Raw genomic sequence first — 20,398 nt, forward strand, 5'->3', positions numbered from 1 at the left:
AGCTTCATTTTCGAGTTCAGCAGGTTCAAAAACATAAAGATATACCAATACAATTTATACAATCCCCTTACAGGCAAATTTTGGCCCTTTTTCAGCATTGTTCTTTGACGGAGAGTTTAGGGGAATTCGGGAGAGATTAACTGCCTCTCGAGATAAACATTAATCCCCTTTCACTTTCCTTCAGATAGTACATTCTTGTGATATCTCTGTATATTAATAAACTTATATTTTTTTAAATTCAAGCTAAAATCATATGAAGCAATTTGCATACATTAAAAAAATTATAATATATATATGTTATATAAAATCAGAAACATATTAAAAACTATTAGAATATTTTAAATATGTATTAACATGCTTTTAAGATTAAAAACAAGATTAAAAACATAAAGATATACCCATTTTATATAATCCCCTTACAGACAAATTTTGACCCTTTTTGCAATATCATTTTCTTTGACGGAGAGTTTAAAGGATATCGGGAATGCGAGAGATTAACTGCTTCTCGAGATAAACATTAATCCCCTTTCACTTTCCTTCAGATAATACATTCTTGTGATACCTCTGTATATTATAATAATAAAACTTATATTTTTTTAAATTCAAGCTAAAATCATATGAAGCAATTTGCATACATTAAAAAAATTATAATATATATGTTATATAAAATCAGAAATATTAAAAACTATTAGAATATTTTAAATATGTATTAACATGCTTTTAAATTTTAAATATTTAATATTTATAATATTTACACACATATATTTTAATGTAAGTTGTTTTTCACATTTATAGATGCAACCTCTCTCTGTACTTTCTCTTTAATATTCGAAATTTAAATATTAAGAACGATTATTTCCCAACTGAGATCGATCATGTGCACGCTCCGAATATTCCGTTATATCGATAAAAGATAAAATACGCTAGAATAAAGTAGATAAACAACGTGTTTATTGCACGAATATAATTTAAAGTATCCTTCGTGAAAAGAAAGCAATTATGGGCGCGGCAAACTTGAGGAGAACACGTTGGATTTATCACGTTTCGCGCAGATCGAAATCTATTATGTAGAGAAGTGCTATTTTTATGGGAGAAATCTCTATCGCATTTCGTGTATACACGATGCTGAATTATTGATATGATTAAGCAACGAGCAGTTGCTTATCAAGATCATTATAATCAAATGTAATACGTTTTAAATTTATCATTGCCGTCTATAATTTTAAAGGTAGTTCTATTACGGCTTTCCATTAAATTACTTTGTAAAAAATTGACGATCTCTAATTACTTAATTATCTTCATTATTCTTTCATTTGTAGATTGCAAATAGTAATCTACAAGTACTGTCATAAATTGCGTTATAGGATAGCATGTATTAATATTTTTTTTTTAACTACTTTTTGAAATTTTTTTCTTTACTTTTATTTTTCTCCAAAATTTCAATATATAGTTATTTTATTTTATGTATAGAAAGTAACAAACTTTTTATTATTTTCAATTTTCCGAAGAGTTGAAAGATTTATAGTACAATGTTGCATTTAAAAATATTAATCCTAAAATTCGAATGGCACGAAAAATTAAGAAAAAAAAAAATATTTTTAATGTGATTTGAATTTGCAAATATTTAAAGTATTGGTATCGCACAATTTGCTTACAAAATAATGCAATTTAACTCTAATTTCACTTGGAGCGTATTCTTTCAGATTTTTATATTCATATTGAACAGAATCGGCGCGAGTAACAATCGTACATTCCATCCTCGAGCGTATCCGAGAGAGTAAAGAAAAAAAAAACCGTCCCACGGTTGCAGACTCTTTGCACGCACAGTCCAAATATAAATGTAAAACCAACGCCTTATTTCTCAGACTCCCCGGTATCCCTCGGATCAGCAGGCTCGCCGCAGGGGAACCAGCCGGCGGACGCACCTTCACCCATAAACTTTCCTGCTCCAGGGGAGAGCATGGCCGACACCTCGACCCTGTCGCCGGAGGCAAACATGCCGGGCTCGCCGGGCTGCCCCGTGGTCAGAGTGACGAGCGAGTACCTGCTGGGCAGTCCGAGTCCAGGGACGCCGAGAGACTCTCTTCGTGGGTCCGGTGGAGGCGGCAGCGGCGGCGGCGGCGATGGCGGAAGCGGAAGAGGAAGCGGACAGGAGGGTCGCGACGCGACGTGCTCGGACCGCGCGTCGCCCGACTCGGTCTTCCCGGATGCCGGTCCGATGGTGAGTTTCAGGGTCGCCGACGAACAGCAGCAGCATCACCAGCAATCGCAGCAGCAGCACCAGCAGCAACGCTCCGCTACCCCCGCGCCTACCAGATCGTCGTCCTACTCGCCGGTCCAGGCGGTCTCGTCGACCCCGATTGCCCAGGAGGCCTCCTCGAGGAGCGACAGCCCGGACAAGGGCGACTTGTCGTCCGTCCAGACCAAGGAAGAATCCGACAACTCGGTCTTCGACGGAGGCGGAGGTGGTAGTGGCGGCGGGGGCGGTCGCTCGGAAGCTTCCAGTCAGGCAAGTCACCGGAATAGTCCATCGTCTCAATTCAATCCCAATCAGAGTATCAGTCCCGGAACGATCGGGTCCGCTGGACCGCACGGATCCGCGCAACAGCAGCAGCAGCAGCAGCAATCACCGCAGACTCCGCCGACGCCGCCGAGGCCGCGCGCGCCCTCGGTACCGCCGCACCTGCTGGCGGCTCATCATCAGTTTTGGTCACAAAACACCACCGGCGTACAGGGATTCGCCACGCAGAGGCTACTCAACGGTGTCATCAGCAGTGCCGTGAGCTACGGACAAAACGCTACTACCGTCTCCACCAACTCCGGCGGCGGTACCAGCACCAGCTGTGCCACTACTACAGCGACTTCGTGTAAGCACTATGGCTAATATATTTATTATTTATATTTTTCATCAAGTCACCTTAAGAATCTTCTTTCTTTGATTAATTGGTTATTCAAATTCAAACCCCCTGACAAATAATTGAAAACTGTTACGTCATAGTATCATTTATAAAAAGCACGTAAAAAATAATGGTGGAAATTTTAAAAAATTCCGAACATTAATCATTCATAAGAAACCTATGTTATTTATGGTTTTTCAAGGGTGTCAATTTTAAACATAATAAATCAATAAATTTCCTAGGAAAAAAGATTTAAATCGCGTAAAATCCGTGAAATCGAACATATTTAAAGTATTACAATACTTTCATAATAATCCGAACGCGAGTGAAAATCTGAGAAAACGCGATCGATGATCTATTTTAGGCGAAGGAATGAAACCACCGGCGCAGAGAGCAGCGCCAGCACCACCGCGACCCCCGCCCACGGTTTTAATGGGCGAAATCGGCGGTGTCCGTACGATGATATGGTCGGCGCCCCCGTGCGACCCGGTACCGCCGCCGGCGGCATCCTGGACGGCCACAGCGGCAGCGGTCGCCTCGTGTTCCTCGTCGGAAGAGTCGGCCGCCCACCTGCTGCTGAATCTCGGCCAGGAGTCCCGGGGTAAACCACCTTCCTCCACCTCCACCGCGGTGTCGTACTCGTCCGCCGCCGCCGGGCCACCTCTTAACATGGAGAGGCTATGGGCCGGCGATTTGACGCAACTACCGGCCGCGCAACAGATGCAGGCGTTGAATCTCACGGCTTCCGGTTCCGCCACCCAGCCGTGGGTGAGCAACGGTGGCACGATCGTAAAATCCGAAGCAGCCTCGCAATCCATATCATTTGCGCCCCCGGCGCCCCCCTTACCGCCCCAGGAACACGAAGAGGACGAGACGCCCATGATATGCATGATCTGCGAGGACAAGGCGACCGGCCTGCACTACGGTATCATCACGTGCGAGGGGTGAGTATCGTTCGCTACATGCGCGTGTTTATGAGATCAAATATCGTTAATTTTATCCCGCGATACGCGAATCAATGCACGATATAAACGTTCGTACATTCCGTTGCACATCTTGGTGCATTAGTTATATTCGAAATTTTTTTTTACAAAATTTATTTATTTATATTCGAAATTAATTTTATAAAATTTTATTTTTATTATATAATTCTTCTTTCTTATTATACGCGAAATTATAATCTTATTATACTTTTTTATCGCAGGTGTTGAATTCGAGATTAATAATTTTGTGTAATTTTGAATTTATATACAAACATTTTTAAAAGTATTAAACTAACTAGTTACATTTCGCGAATTTTATATTGGCAACTACTAGCATTACACATATTTATAATTTTGATATTTCACATATTGAATATAATATATTGAATATATGATGAATACAAAATGATTCGAATTTATTTAATCTTATAGCTAATCAAAAATTAAAATAAAATTAGAATAAAAATTAAAATAAAATAAAAATATCTTATTTCCTTCAATATAATTGAGTTTAACGATTAATAATATTTAATAAATTTCAAAATTCTTCACAAATTATAGTCATTTTTTCTGAAATGTGTTTCTGTCGTATATAATAAAAATTTGCGTAATATTTTGTAATTATTTACTAATAAAAAACTTACGTGAATTAAAAAAATAATAGTAATAAATCTATGACAAACACTTTATTCGCAATAAATTCACCCTCCCAACATTCCCGTGCATTCAAATTGCACTAATAATATAAGTTAATTAAAATTCGAATTTATATGTATTTATCTGATAAACGAGCCTTTTGGATAGTGAATTGCAGTTGAAGAATCGACTGATTCGTTCTAATTATATTTAATTATATTGAAACTACCTATGATATGGTGCATAGTCGAAATCGTGTGGTTGATTGATCACAAACACGTGTAACCTGCTGCGACCTTCGACCTTTCCTAACATTCATCAAATGCATCTAATTGCACTTTACAAACAAGAAATGTCAAGTTTTGAGTAAACTAATCTCAGAACAGATACTATCAGTTTATTTGTATAGAAAGTTTATACATGACAGACATAGCATAATTTATCATTATTATTTAATATTTTTTAATAATTTGATCTCGCTCGTTATATCACTTTTGAAGAGAATACACGTTTAAAAGCATTTTTCATTGAAAAGAAATCCTATATATAAACTAAATGATCTCTTATATAGTACGAGATATATATATTTGATAAATAAAGCATTTGATTTATAATATCGATATTTCGAAGCTAATTCTTCGTAAAGTAAATAAAACAGAATATTAAAATCAATGCTTATTTTTTTAATGTGCTTCAATTTAACTGTGCTTTAATTTTTAATAAATTAAAGAAATATTCTAAAATTAATATTCTATGTCTTATTAATATCAGAAAAAATTTTTTTAAAGTTCTTCATAATCAAAAAAATTCACTCTACATTTTCTCATATTCGATATATCGATATTATTTTATTATTTTACACTCTACAAGTATTAGCGTCGATCAAACTTTCTAATTGATTATTTTTTTATTTTTTTAAAAGATTTAAAGTTTATGTAACTTTATTGTATATATCAATTATATTATAATTAAAGAAAATATTCTCGTAGATTTAAAATTTTATATTCTAAATTTTTTATTTCTTATATATTTAGTTTAAATTTTTATCAATAATAATTATTTGCATCCATATTATTTTTATATAAAAAAATATTTTCTCAAAATATATTAATTCTTGTGCACGAATATTTCATATAATATACATATACATAAATAAGATTAAATATTAACTGATAATCCTATAATGCTTCCTTCTTTTTCACAGCACATTTTAACACAAGATGCGAAGGATACTTGTTGCATTTACTCTGGCTATACCCCAAAGACTTCTCTTTCTCTCTCCTTCTCTTTTGAATAATACTTTGATCAGTCCATGAAATTACCACCGGGTATCGTTACTTTCTCGCCTGTCCTTCTCTAACTTTATTGTCTCGAGCGTAGCAGTGGATTAGACGAGAAAAGTCTGCGTAAAGTTTTTCCCTCGCACCAACAATAAATACTCGTAACTTGACGTAAATGAATCCTTGATTTAACCTCGCCATTTTTGCCGCGTGTGAAAATGTTTCTTCAAATAAACAATCTTATCCGTAATACGATCTATTCTACTTAAAATCGAAAAATCATAAGCACAAATTTTCTCAATGGAATTTAAAAACAGATTTTTATAAATGGAAAGTGCAAAGCAAATCATTTTCCTATTTACTAGATTTTTTAAACATCGATTAAAATTTTCTAATCGGTTATTTTTTGTTTTTACAAAAAGATTTAAAATTTGTATATAATTTTATTGTGTAAATTATATTTCCCTACATTTCTACTGATATAGAAAGATCATTTAATTCTTCTTAATCGAATGTTACAACTAGAAGTAAATTTTACAGTTAAATGATTAAATATTTATTCGAATGTACTTTGTAACTTATCAATATATCGATTATATTAATTGAATAATTATTTAATAAATAACTTTTTGATATACATGACAACATGTATGTGTCTGTTTTAATTCTATTCGACAATAAGCTTACATATTTAAACACATAAATTGTGCATAATATATATAAAATAAAATATATCCTATTGTTTAAAAAAGATGATCTAAAGCTTAAGTCAAGGAATATGAATTATTTTTTATCGATAACTTTTATGCCTAATGATGCAAATAATGCAATGTAATCAGTGTAAGATAATAAATTTATCAAATATAAATTATCGAATATTTTTTATCTGATTTTGTTGGATTTTGAAAGATATCGAATAGTATTTCGTAAAAGCTATGAAATAAATCTCTGTTACTTTTCATGTGATAATTTTAAATATGATCTAGTCTAGAAATTTAACTGTTCTTTAAATACTTCAGAGAAAATAATCTTTAAGGAATTTTTATATATTTATATTAATTGAAAGAGAAAGAGAAAGCTGAGAGAAAGAGAATGTGCAACGTTGAAGAAAGAATATTTTTGTCACTCTCTTTATATCAATTAAATTTCATATTACATTCCGGAGAAAATACGAAGATAATTTAAAAAAGAATTCAAGGATATTCAATGTTACCTGTAGACATTTCGGCAGACGCTTTCAGCAGCAGTCCCTCTCAATTAAGCCATTCCTTCGACGCTCCCTGATACTTGTCGATGACACCACATATCGATGCACTCGATTACACTTGCGGATAATACGTCACTCATGTCCATGCGGAACAATACCGATTTCGAGTATCAACAAACGCGCATGTAATCGCGAGCGAGCCGATTACTTGACACACAGCTGATCGCTCCGACACTCCTGTCACTCGATCGCACTCACGAAAATCCGTACATGTATATTCGTAAAACTCCTTCGAAGGGTACAACGATTTTCATCAGGGACGATCAATATCGATCACACGCGTTCACTAGCGCCATCTGGTAGGATAATTGAAAACAATCGTACTGCAAATTTATTCGCGCACTTTTGGCGCGCAATCATTTTGAACTGGCGTTAAAATTCCGAGAAGACGCCATCGTCAATCTCGATGGACTCGAATATTGTAAACGAACGGATCGATTGATCTGTCTCGATCATCCCGATTTCCCGAGTTCCCGATATGTTCCTCTGATAATCCGGATAATGATGTCGACTGAATAACACTCGCGATGCTCGTCGAATGAGACAAAGTGCACACGAACTGGATTCTTCCGGATGGTGGATCACTCGGACCGATCGAAACGATCGCGAATATATCGCTTGAACACGTCGATCGTCGATCAAATTGACACGTAAACAATCGCTCGTCATCAGACACGACACTCCCGATACTCTTTGTACGCGAAATCCGGTTGAAAAGGGCGAGAAGACGCGGAAATAAGGAGTAGCGACAGACCCGACTGTCCACCGGCGCCCCGCGACACAAACTATTACCTATTTAACAAAATTTGGTCAAGCCACTTCTCGCGGCTTACTTCGCGCGTTTACGCGATATGGAAAAAACTTCCTAGGGACGTTTAAGGTGCATACTAAATACTTGACGTTCATTTTCAATGTCAAAAAATGTCATGCAATGAAAAATGATTTATCATCGTTGAATTAATTTGTATTTTTAACCACGTGATGTCCGTTGTCGATATTAAACATCGAGCATTAATATGAAGAAGCATTTTTATTTATCAAAGAAGTCAAAGAATTAGCGGCCACTAGATGCGTTATCGTCTATAGTTATTGTGTATTTTATGGTTAATATTGAAAATTGATTCTAGAAAAGTAAGAAAGGGGGCGCATTTAAAATTTATCGTATAAAGACCCTTTCTATTATGTGCTTGTTATGTGCTTGTTATACGCTCCTATTATGTACTTATTCTTGTTCGGATTTATTTTTTTAATTTATCGAAAGTATTTTAAATTATTATAAATCTCAGCGAACATTCTCAACTCGGTAAGAATTATCTCTTTTTATCCATTTATTTATGATTATATAAGTAGGCTCATCAATAATTCAAAGAAAACAAACAATTAGTATACTTAATGTGCATTAATGCATTTAATCGGTTTTTTTATTAATAAGAATGCACTACAAAAAATAACTTAATTACGTATATATTGAAGAGTTGAATTATTTGATTTTTTGCTCGATGTTTGTCTTAAAACACGCAGAAAACTTTTATAACTTTAATATAAAAGTCAATAAAAATTTAAATGTAACATTTCTTAAAAATATTATTTCCTTTTATAATTTTTTTTTTACTTGACATAATTTCACATTTTTGATAAATAAAAAATATTTCTTTTTCGATGCAATTTCTTATCTTATCTTTAATCTATTATTATATTTAATTTTCATAGTTTTTCTCCCGCGTTATATATATATATATATCTTACAAAAAATTAAATATTTTTTTTAATTAAATTAAAACATATATTAAACATTGTGAATATAATTTTAATATACAAATTATATTTTTTTATAGATGGAATATTTTCAGCAATAAGAAAATAATTATTATTTATTAAGTTTCATAAGTTTCATCTGTTCTATGTATTAAATAATTCATATTTTTATTATTTTATAAGAAGAATTTTCTTCAACTGTAGACCCATAAATTAATTGATTGAATGTTATAAATATATATAGATAGATAATGCAGAATATATACATAGATAAAATTAATAAATTTAATTAATTTAATAAAATGAAATAAATTAATATTAATAATAATTAATTAATTAATTTAATTTAATTGTCACAGATGCAAAGGCTTTTTCAAGAGAACGGTACAAAATAGGCGAGTTTATACGTGTGTAGCAGAAGGTGGCTGCGAAATCACGAAAGCGCAGAGAAACAGATGTCAATACTGCCGATTTAAAAAGTGCATTGAACAGGGTATGGTTCTGCAAGCGGTTCGAGAAGACCGGATGCCTGGAGGAAGGAATTCTGGTGCAGTGTACAATCTTTACAAGGTATGCACTGAGCTAAGATTATAATAATAAAAAATGTTATTGCTTAAACTACTTAAAAATTTCTGTTTTTATATGTCCTGTATAAACAATGTTATATTCGTAAATTTTCTTTAGATAAAAAAATGTCGATTATTATTTTTTAGGATTGTTAATTTTTTCAATATAAGATTAATATTTTGTTGACATTTTTCTTTCCAAATGCAAATATAACGGAAAATGATTAATACGAGTAAAATGAAAATTTTATCCACTTATGTTATTTTTTCCGATTTACCTTTAATTAAAATGTACTAAATTATTTTCCTGTTGTATTATTATTTTATGCTGTAAAATTTAATGACTATATTAAATTGCCCGTAAATATAATTAAAATCATTCAGAAAAATATTTATCTTTAACTGGATAAATTTACGAATTTTCTTTTGTCAAATATTTTTGTAGAAAAATAATTGTAGAATCTCTCATCTTACTTTTGTAATATTATTATATATTTATCCACATATCCAATATACTTATCAATAATAATTGAGATAAAAAATTTAAATAATTAAAATAATTAATATAATTCTCACATTGAAATGTATATACATATATGTGCTCCTTAGATTTTAAGTTCTCATTTAATTAAAAATTTTCCATCCTGATATTCTATTTAAAAAAATGATACTCGAATATATATCCGCATAAACTTACTCGTAATTATTCATTAAAGTGATCAAACTGGAAATAGCAGAGTCAAGCAAACTCTTTATGTGACTTAAAAAACATAAATTGATCAATAATCATCGCAATATAATTGATGCAAATCGATCATTAAGTTACCTGTTGCTCGTAGGTGAAATACAAAAAGCACAAGAAGAGCAACAAAGGGGGTGGCAGCATGAGTGGCGGTAGTAATGTCGGTGGTGTAAACGGCTCGGGATCCCTCGGCGGCACCAAGAGCGCCATAGGTACGACGATGTTAGACAAGCACATGGCCGCGGCAGCAGCCGCTCATCACAGCCAGCAGCAGCAGCAGCAGCATGCTCAGCTGGCCGGTAGTTTTCTTCATCATCACAAAATCTCGTCAGGCGATCCACTCAGTTCGCCACCCACCCCAAGTCACCCGAGCCACCCCGCGCACTCGGGCCACCTCGTCAACGGGACAATCCTGAAGACGGCACTCACCAATCCTTCCGAAGTGAGTATTCTTCAGCTTTATCGTTCAAAGTTAACGGATTTTAAAGTTTATTAAATTGTATTGTTAATATATATAAACCATTTTCAATGATAATGAATCAGCAGAATCAGAAGAAAGATTATTTATATGAATCATATGACGAATATATAATTGATTTTTCTATTATATTTCATAGAAAAATTCTTCATTAAAGATTTCATAGAAAATTTTTTTAATATTTAACATTAAATATTTATTAAAAAATTTTTAAACTCAAAATGCTTGAAGAAAATGAGAGATTCATTGGCTTTAAATATAATAAAACTTTGTTGTTTGTAAGATTTTGTCGGTTTTAAAATCTTATTTGAAATCTTATTTGATTGACACGTCGACAGTTTAACAAAGAAAACGATTGATTAAAGAATCTGTTATTAGAATTAGAGCCTTCAATGTTCTCCACGATTTCACACAGAATTTCTAAGCATTTCCCATGATATATCTAAACAAAAATTCATCTAACACATTCATTCCGAATGATTTATCGCTGATAATCACGAGGTTGAATCGTGCGAATTCGTTTTCAGAGGGAAAGATCGCACGATTCGCCTGCTTCCGCGTGTCTCGCGAAACAGAGTCGCGTGTCAGCGAATTAATTTCATTGCGACATGGTGTGCATCGCGTGTCATAACTTTTACCTATTTCTCCTAATTATTCGAGCATTACGCAAGACATATTCATCGTCAGCGACGTAATGCAGATTAATCTCAGCCGCCAGAAATATAGCACTCATTATCAGTGATGTGCGTGAATACATGTGAAAACTTTCTAAAAATTGTTCCGATCGTATGATTATCCGATTTGAAAGTTTGCTATTAATTCGTGAGGGGAACGAGGAGTTTTTACGTTGTCTTTTCTTGTTTGCACGATAGATCAACATTCGCGCGGCTCCGATCGAAGCATCGCGCTTGCTTGCCGTCGTAATTTACGTGATTTATATGGCATAGCTCTAGTTAGAAATCGAGCATGGGGTCAACAAAAGTCGGCTGCCAACAGGGGAATCCGGAATACTTTAAGATGAGAATGTCCCGCAGGCACATTCGCTTTCACTTTCGAAACAGCTGCGATGCAAGATCGCTCGAAAATCTTTATCGCGATGATGATCTTTCACGCTTCATTTTTAGTCTAATAATGTCTTAAGTTTTCCTCTATTCTCAATTATCCTTTTTGATTAATTTCATTTTTCTTTTATAATTTTTGAAAATATTTAGCATTAAAAAATTATTTTCGTTAACTGTGTTTTAAACCTGTATTAAGATAAAGTCTGTATAAAATTAAATTAAAAATGATTTCTTTATTTATCTATTTGGCTATATTTTTCTTTGTCTATTTGCAAAATTGTTTATAAGGGAATTTCGCGAATCCGGAAATTTTAATTGTGATGAGACTCCAGGAATACTCTGTTCTCATAGATTAAACCCTTATATGATCGAGGAATGCGTTATACACGTTCGATTGATACTTGCAATCTCCGTTCGGTATCGATATCCCTTAGAAAAATACAGATCGAATCATTTCGATGAAGTCAGAATTGCATCATCGATATCTACGAATATTACTATGACGGCAAAGAACCTGTTACAATTGCATAGGGCATAAAATTACATCAATCATCGCGGAGCGTGCCGCACTTCGTTCACATAGTGCACTTTGGGAAACGATATAATGATATATTGTACGCAGTACTTGCCAATTAAATGATTACGAACTCACTGGTCTTACACTTAGTAACGAACCAGAAAATATGTAGTTAACGTTACAGATAAATCACCGATAAATTGTAGGTTGAATAGATTGTAGTTTTTAAAGAAGAAAGAGAAATATATATATATATATATGTTGTTATACTACCGAGAGAAAGATAACTTTGATCAAATCGGATACTTATTTATGTCTAAAACCATATAATTTATATATAACTCTGAAGCAAAAATATCTAATATAATAAAGATCCAATAGAAATTATGCATTTATTTTTTAAAAATATAATTGCATATATTTAATTTATATATAATCGCAGACTAAAATATATAAAAATTCAACAATCGTTTTAGTATTCGAAGTCATTTTTTATACAAACACTTCAACACATATGTACATACTATGTATGAAGAATTTGGGATATCTTAATGCGATTGTCAAATAATAGAGGAATTATGGTGACAAATAGTAAATTCGGCTTGTGTGTCGATCGGTTTCTCTCACACCGATTCTGGAATGAATGAACTCCCTGTCACAATTTCACTTTCTTGCAACTCAGTTTGCGCAAGTCTCAAGGTTTCCCACATTACGAAAGTTAATAGATAGAACGAAAAATGGCTGATTGTCGTTGATGTCATTGTATCACACAATTTTATTTGTGATCTATTTGTCTGCATTTCTGTACATAATACGAAATGTTTGTAAATCTTGCAATTATGTATGTATTTTTGCAGAATATTATTTCTTCGTGTGTTCTATATTATATTAATTTTAAACAAATAACACATAAACGAAAACTAAAAATATTCAATAATAAAAAATCATTAGCATTATATGAAAATTAGATTAATAAAAGTGTACGAGAAAAATGTTCAGGAAACAAAATTTTATTAACAGGATTAAATAATTTTTTCATGTTGTGATTGACATGTCAGGATTGTATATATTCAATGATTCGCATCCCGGTTTTCTCAAGTGGAACGATCGAAAATAATTGAAAAATTATGCGTATATTATGTCCGATCAGATGAGCAAACGAAGATACTGCCGTGATCGCTCAAATGGCCCGGTAGAGGCCATTGCCAAAAGTGAAACCGATGCCATCAAAATTGGATAAATGTTGACTGTTACGGTGCTCCATTAAAAAGAGGTCACTTTCGAGCCGCGATCGAATCATCATATGTGAGATGCACAACGAGACAACCACATACATCTTCGAAGTGGGAATTTCGTGAAAGATAAAAAATCGACACAATTTTGTTGAGAAGAGAGACATAATATATTTGACTTTTTTTAGCCATGAAAATAACATGGAAATAAATTATTCGATCAGTCAAATTTAATGCATATCATAGAGAGATTGATATTTATATCTTTAATATTTTAAAAACAAATTCTGTAAAAAAAATTCTTTATAAGATTTGTTCTTATTTATATGAATTTGCATATAAAAATATTTTATATAAATCTGTTTTTTAGGCATAATTATTTTTTTATATTTGATTATTAAATTATCCCTTTTAGAATTAATTATTTTAATATTTGAATATAATTTTTTATATAAACTCTTGTTATTGTATATCATACATATTATATATAATAAAGATATAACTATAAATATATATCAATTAATATACAAAAAACATTAATTAAAAAAAATTTATATCAATGATACTTGAATGTTAAATATATCTATTTAACAGAAATACATATGAGTAATCTTTTCATAATTATATATGATTACGAGATATGTAATGAAATTTATACAATATTTTATTCGTTGAGAATGAAATGCATACAATGATAGTAAAATTGACCAACACATATCTTTACTATTGAGCATCTTACATGTCAATGCTTACCTATATGTCACAAATGCTATATCTCAAAAACTTTTCCATATAATTGAATGCGAAAGAATATACTTAATATTTTTTTCATAGATACTTTACAATTTTGCTAATTAAATCAATCATAAACAGATAGAATTATAATTTAAGCACAGCTTATTCCTGCACAATTGCTATACATAGTGCAAGTACATCAATAAGCTACAGTTGCAGCGAACATCATTACCAGATACTAACAGCATCAGATAGATCCTTCATTATAACGCGTGAAATATCATTATTACACATCAAACGTCGTTCGTCATCGTCGCTGCGAACGATACATCGGCGACGAAGGCAGGGACAATAGAAAATCAGCGGCAGCCGGTGCCAAGGACGGGCAGTTCTCCGGCGGTTTCGTAACTCGTGAAAGTTTGCACGGAGGACAGTGACCTCACCCTTCCTTCGTCTCTCGCGCTTCCTTTCCTTCAGCACCTCCTGGATATCTCCTCCCTCGTCTCCCCCGCATCACCTCTTTGTTTGTTCCTCATATTGAATCTTCAACTACGAATGCATCCCACGATGGTCGTTTATGCATGGATCTTCAAGATATCCGACAAAGCGACCAGCTTTCCCCGAAGTCAACTGAGTTGGTGGGACCTCTCTCTTTCTCTTTATCTCATTCTCGTGCACTCCGCGCCCGACCCCGAGGAAGTGTTTCGGGGTCCGAAAGGTCAGTGAAAGGCAGAGCTTTATATCGACTGGATTAACATGCGCGGCCGCCGAACTCGAATTGTGATGAGAAGAATGCCTTAGGAATCGTAATTATCATTTGAACCTGCTCGATATAATTTTCGTTAAAAATCTTCAAGGTCACATAGATGCAACTGAAAGCCTCTGGTGTCATATAATGATATGATTATCTAATAAATATTAAAAATAATGAGCTACACTGATATATAAAATATCTGAAAATTATATAATATATAGAATATTTAATGATTATTTATTTTAATCAATAATTTAGATAAAAATTGAAAAACGTATAAAAGAATATTCTAGGAAGCAGCAATTTTTTGTATGTCTTTTATGTATTAACGATATTATGTGTGTTTAAGGTGGTGCATTTACGGCAAAGGCTAGACAATGCGGTAAGCAGTTCGAGGGATCGAGTCTTTCCTCTGGATGCAACCCTAACTATGATCCAAACCCTTATAGACTGCGATGAGTTCCAAGATATCGCTACATTGAGAGTATGAACATTATTACTTTCTTTTACACTAAAAAAAAAAATATATATATATATATATAATCTTTTAATTCTAAAAAGACAATTATAAATATTAATAAATATTAATATAAATTATATAACTATGTATAAATATTAATATAAATTTTCCTACAACAGAATATTTTTCGTACATACATATATAATTTGCAAATATAATTAATAATAAATGCTATGAATTAATTCAATCTATTTCTTTAAAATAGCATCTAATAAGAATAATTTATTTTTTAAGCTGATCTTTTATTGAAATAGTGTTTAATAAAAAAATAAAAGTGTGCAAAATATTATGATTAAACCTCAAAGGAAACGTGCTCCAAAACTATACATAAACATCTTCTGTTATAGAACTTGGACGAGCTGCTGGACCATAATTCAGATTTAAGTGAGAAGCTGTGTCAGATAGGAGACAGCATAGTGTACAAGTTGGTGCAGTGGACCAAAAGGTTACCGTTTTACCTTGAGCTGCCGGTCGAAGTTCATACAAGGTTGCTCACCCATAAGTGGCATGAACTTCTTGTGCTGACCACTTCTGCTTACCAAGCGATGCACGGTCAGCATGGGTTAACTAATGTCGGTTCTGATGGGACGGGCGCAGATTTTATGCAAGAAGTAATTATTTTTTGCAATAATTTACATGCATTATAAGCATAATTATAAATATTTTTATGTTATAAAACACATATTTTGTAAAAGTTATAATAATAATATATCTTATATATATATATATATATATATATATATATATATATATATAATTTTAAATTTTATATATCTTATAATAATAATTTTTTAAATATATATTTTATATATTTTATATTTCTTTTACATATAGGCATTTGCAAAAAACTTTTTTTACATGTATTTAGACTTTCAATTTAATTTTTAATAAAAATTTTATAAAAGAATCTCAACCATTTATACAACAATATTAAATTTTATTAAGTAGAGTTTAATACAATATAATATAATATTTCGACGATTAAAACCTCCTAAATACTGTAGATTTTTTCGTTTAATCGATAAATCATTTGTAATAGTATTTTTAATTCATTAATCAAAGCTTCAATTTTACATATATTATTATATTGTTAACAAGACACAAATATATATTTTTATTTGGAAAATAAACGAGGAATATATTCAAATTCGATTGTAATCGATTTTTCACAATCAGGTAACGAACAACATGTATACGTTGCAAACGTGCCTAACTAGCATGATGGGTCGGCCGATAACCATGGACCAATTGCGGCAAGACGTAGGGCTCATGGTAGAAAAAATCACGTACGTCACGCTAATGTTCAGGCGGGTGAGGCTACGGATGGAGGAATATGTCTGTCTAAAAGTAATCACTATGCTCTCACAAGGTAGATATTTTCATTGACACATTAGTTTCTATCGGTTGTTATCGTTTAACTTTCTCGATTATGTAATATAAAAATGATATATAATAATATAAATGTACTTTCTTTCCGATGCTACAATTGGAGATGCGAAATGTAAGTTTAAAATATTCTCTTAAAGCGCCTCCATATACGCATGCATAGAATGTATAATTTTTTTTTAGAAAAAAATTCAAAAATTTTAGACTTTTTTAACTAATAAAAGTCAAAAGTTTAGATGTACATATATAATTGTTTTCAAAATAAATTGCTGTTCAATATATATAATCTAATTAATTAATAAAAAAAATAAACAGTCAAAATAAAACAATAACATTTATAATAATTTAATGTTTTCATTTTTTTCAAATATTTCGGACACACAAAATTTTGCATGTTTTATCTAATCTCGTTTGTTTTCCTTAGCACGAGGAGGTACACTGGAATTAGAACAGATACAAGAACGATACATGAGCTGTCTGCGAAGTTTTGTTGAGCACAGCGCACCCCAGCAGCCAAGTCGATTTCATGATCTTCTCGTTAGGTTGCCTGAAGTAAGTCCAAAACAAAGTATGTTAAATGTAGCGACAATTTAATTAAAACCATTTTTGAATTAAAATTAAATAAATTAATCAAATATTGTTTGTTGTACAAGAATTTAAATAAAAATTAAATGATAAGATTGAATTTAACTTAAATTATTGAACATTTAATTGAATCTAAAAATATTTATTATTTAAGATTATTTAAGATAAATTATGATAATTCTGATTTGAATTGTCTTTATGCACAGAATTTATGTAATAATATCGTAAAATATTCTATTAATTTCTATTAAGTAAAATCCATCTGTTTACTAAATTACAGGTACAATCGGCGGCGGCTTTACTACTCGAGAGTAAAATGTTTTACGTTCCTTTCCTATTGAACTCAGCAATTCAAAGATAGTAAATAAACAAAATGACGCTAAACGAAGCTGAATACCTATATACATACTATACATATGTAATAAATATATACACACAAAAAAGCAAAAGAACCGAACAAACAGACAACCAGCAACAAACGAATAGAAAAACAGAAAGAAAAAAGCCCAACGAGAATAAGAAGACTCGAATCGAATGGGGAAAAGCTTTGTTTGTGTATGTATAATAAATATATATAAAAGTATATAATATACATATAAATAATATAAATGTGTGTGTTCGTTGCGTTGTACAAACGAAGGAGGGTGAATAAGGAAGAGAAATCGTTCAAACGAAATGGAACGAAAAGAACAGTGGACGATAGAAAGTAATTACGTCGGGAACGAAAAAGAGAAGGAGGATTTAAATAAAATATTAAAGAAAGAATATATAAGAGTTAGAGAGAAAGAGAGAGAGCGAGAGAGGGAGAGAAAGGGAGAGAGAGAAAGAAAGCGCGCCACCTCGAGATGGGTAAATCAATCGAGGAGGGAACTGAACTTTTTTATCGAAACTAAAAGACTATAATATAATATATTTCTGTACGCAAACACGTACCGCGCAACTACGTCATTGTGTGTTCACATTGCATAATCTGATCGATAAAATAAGACTCTCGTTACGTACCGCTCACCGTAGGCCACCTACTATCATTACTATTACTATTGCTACTATTACCGCCACTTTCTACTACTACCGCTCTCAAAGCTAAAAGAAAAAAAACAGCAGCAGATACCACGAAATGACTGAATGAAGGATCAATAGTTTGGATCGATCGACTGGCCGATGACGACGCCTTATTGTCATTTCAGCTCGACGTGGAATCATCGAGCTACAAACATATTAACACACATTTACATACATATACACACACACATACATATTTTTTAAATACCTCGCCACGACGTATCGATGTGATCTTCTCCTCGCAACTATCGCCATCAACGTACGTAAAGGATGTAATGCTGCAATTACTTTCTTCTCCCGTTATCATTGCACCTGCATCTTCGACAGGAATACGTTATAAGTCTTCAGAATATGGATCACGTAATTCTATCCATCGGAAGAAAGATAACAACAGTGTAACTTTTCACATTCATCGAAAATGGAATTGTTTTTGGCGCAAACTATAGCTGTATATCTAAAAACCAAGAGCGAAAAGTGGAAAGATTCACTGATTAATATGCAGATAACGTGATCACGAGAGGAAAAGCCACAAAAAACGAAACTATACGTAAAAACTTCGTATAAACTCGATGTTTCACGTTCACCACACATGCATCCGGATGCGAGTATTTATTATGTATGTATTCCACAATCGAATCAACATCGAGTCATCATCATCGTCGTTGTCGTCGTCGTCGTTGTCGTCGTCGTCGCCATTTAACACTCCGAAGCATGGTCCAAGCGCGCAACGCAAAAGACTCTCTTTACTCTTCTATAGTATTGGTTCGTTCATTTTTTATGCAACTTTTACACGCGCATTAATCATTAATCTTAGAGTTTTCCGCTTGCGTCGCGCGTTCTTCGGACGATCTCCGATCTTCCATTTGTAATTTTTAAAGGCCGTTTGCGCTAACTTTCTACTTGTATTATCACTTGTAAGGTAAAGTGATTCTTATGATTGAAGTTCGAGTCTTTTAATTAAGATTTATAGAAATAATTTGTAAATTAAATTTTGAATATTGGCTGACTAGAGTATTACTAGTAAATAAGGATATAATTAAAAGAAACAAAAACATGTTAATTATCGTTATTGAATTAGAAAAAGATTTATAAAGAAAATTTGTTATTTTTTGGATATTACATTTGATTATAATAATTAATATAAAAGTGGAGTTTTTAAATTATTTAGTTAAATTTTCTAGTCGATTTTATTTAGTAATTTTATATTTTTTTATTTATGAATATTTTGATACTTCTGATGAAAATATTTTATGGACAGTATAATGTAATCATATTGAAACACAGTACTGAATCACATTCAATTGATTTCAATATTATTTCAAGGATTTTATTTACTTGTTTTTTCATTACTTTATTAAAATTACAATAAAAATTTAGAAAAGTTCATTAAAAGTTAATTTTATTAATTAAATATAAATGAAATTGTATTTATTGAAAGTAAATTTCGTGAAAACTTGTATAGCACAAAAAGATTGCAAACACTTAGAACAATGTAATGAAATAAATAATTTAATTTAAATGATTTAATTTATAAAATTTAAAATTTTACTTATGTACAAATTAAATTCTACTTTCTTAAGTAGTATCTTAAGTAAATAATGATTTTCATTTATTTGAATATTTATCTGATTTCTAAACAATCAGTTCAATATTTACTCGAATAATATATTACATAATATATAATATTTAATTATATTTTATTGTAAAAATCCTGTTCTCTACAAGTGAATCAGTGAAAATATCACTAATTAAACAGTAAAATAAGATTTCACTGAGAATCAGTGCGTGTTTTACTGATTTTCAGTGGAAACGCTTATTTTTTTGTTATTTTATCTTATATCTCATTGATTATGATCAGTTAAAATAAAATTCACTATAAAACCAGTAAATTTCGCTGTAAAACCAGTAATTGCTAGTATTCGTTCGTTTACCGCTACGCTGT

At 32.0% G+C, this 20,398-nt stretch overlaps 1 protein-coding gene across 8 annotated transcripts in view; it reads left to right on the forward strand.

Moving 5' to 3' along the window:
- The window catches only part of LOC105250091 (hormone receptor 4), a 168,266-nt gene extending 148,787 nt beyond the window's left edge, over nucleotides 1-19,479 (forward strand). For 5 of the 8 annotated variants that reach the window (XM_020027191.2, XM_025407297.1, XM_025407299.1 and 2 more), the window contains 10 exons: nucleotides 1,866-2,867; nucleotides 3,262-3,841; nucleotides 9,178-9,388; nucleotides 10,224-10,568; nucleotides 15,253-15,387; nucleotides 15,771-16,034; nucleotides 16,600-16,792; nucleotides 16,916-16,924; nucleotides 17,234-17,361; nucleotides 17,675-19,479. In XM_020027191.2, the coding sequence (XP_019882750.2) occupies nucleotides 1,866-2,867; nucleotides 3,262-3,841; nucleotides 9,178-9,388; nucleotides 10,224-10,568; nucleotides 15,253-15,387; nucleotides 15,771-16,034; nucleotides 16,600-16,792; nucleotides 16,916-16,924; nucleotides 17,234-17,361; nucleotides 17,675-17,755 (2,948 nt within the window). In that variant the 3' untranslated portion in view covers nucleotides 17,756-19,479. The remainder of the gene's footprint in view (nucleotides 1-1,865; nucleotides 2,868-3,261; nucleotides 3,842-9,177; nucleotides 9,389-10,223; nucleotides 10,569-15,252; nucleotides 15,388-15,770; nucleotides 16,035-16,599; nucleotides 16,793-16,915; nucleotides 16,925-17,233; nucleotides 17,362-17,674) is intronic. The other 3 variants (XM_025407300.1, XM_025407301.1, XM_025407302.1) reach the window with 1 other exon arrangement.
- Nucleotides 19,480-20,398: the final 919 nt, after the last annotated feature.

This window comes from Camponotus floridanus, unplaced genomic scaffold (assembly GCF_003227725.1).
Source record: "Camponotus floridanus strain SB8 unplaced genomic scaffold, Cflo_v7.5 scaffold17, whole genome shotgun sequence".
NCBI classification, from domain to species: Eukaryota; Metazoa; Arthropoda; class Insecta; order Hymenoptera; family Formicidae; genus Camponotus; species Camponotus floridanus.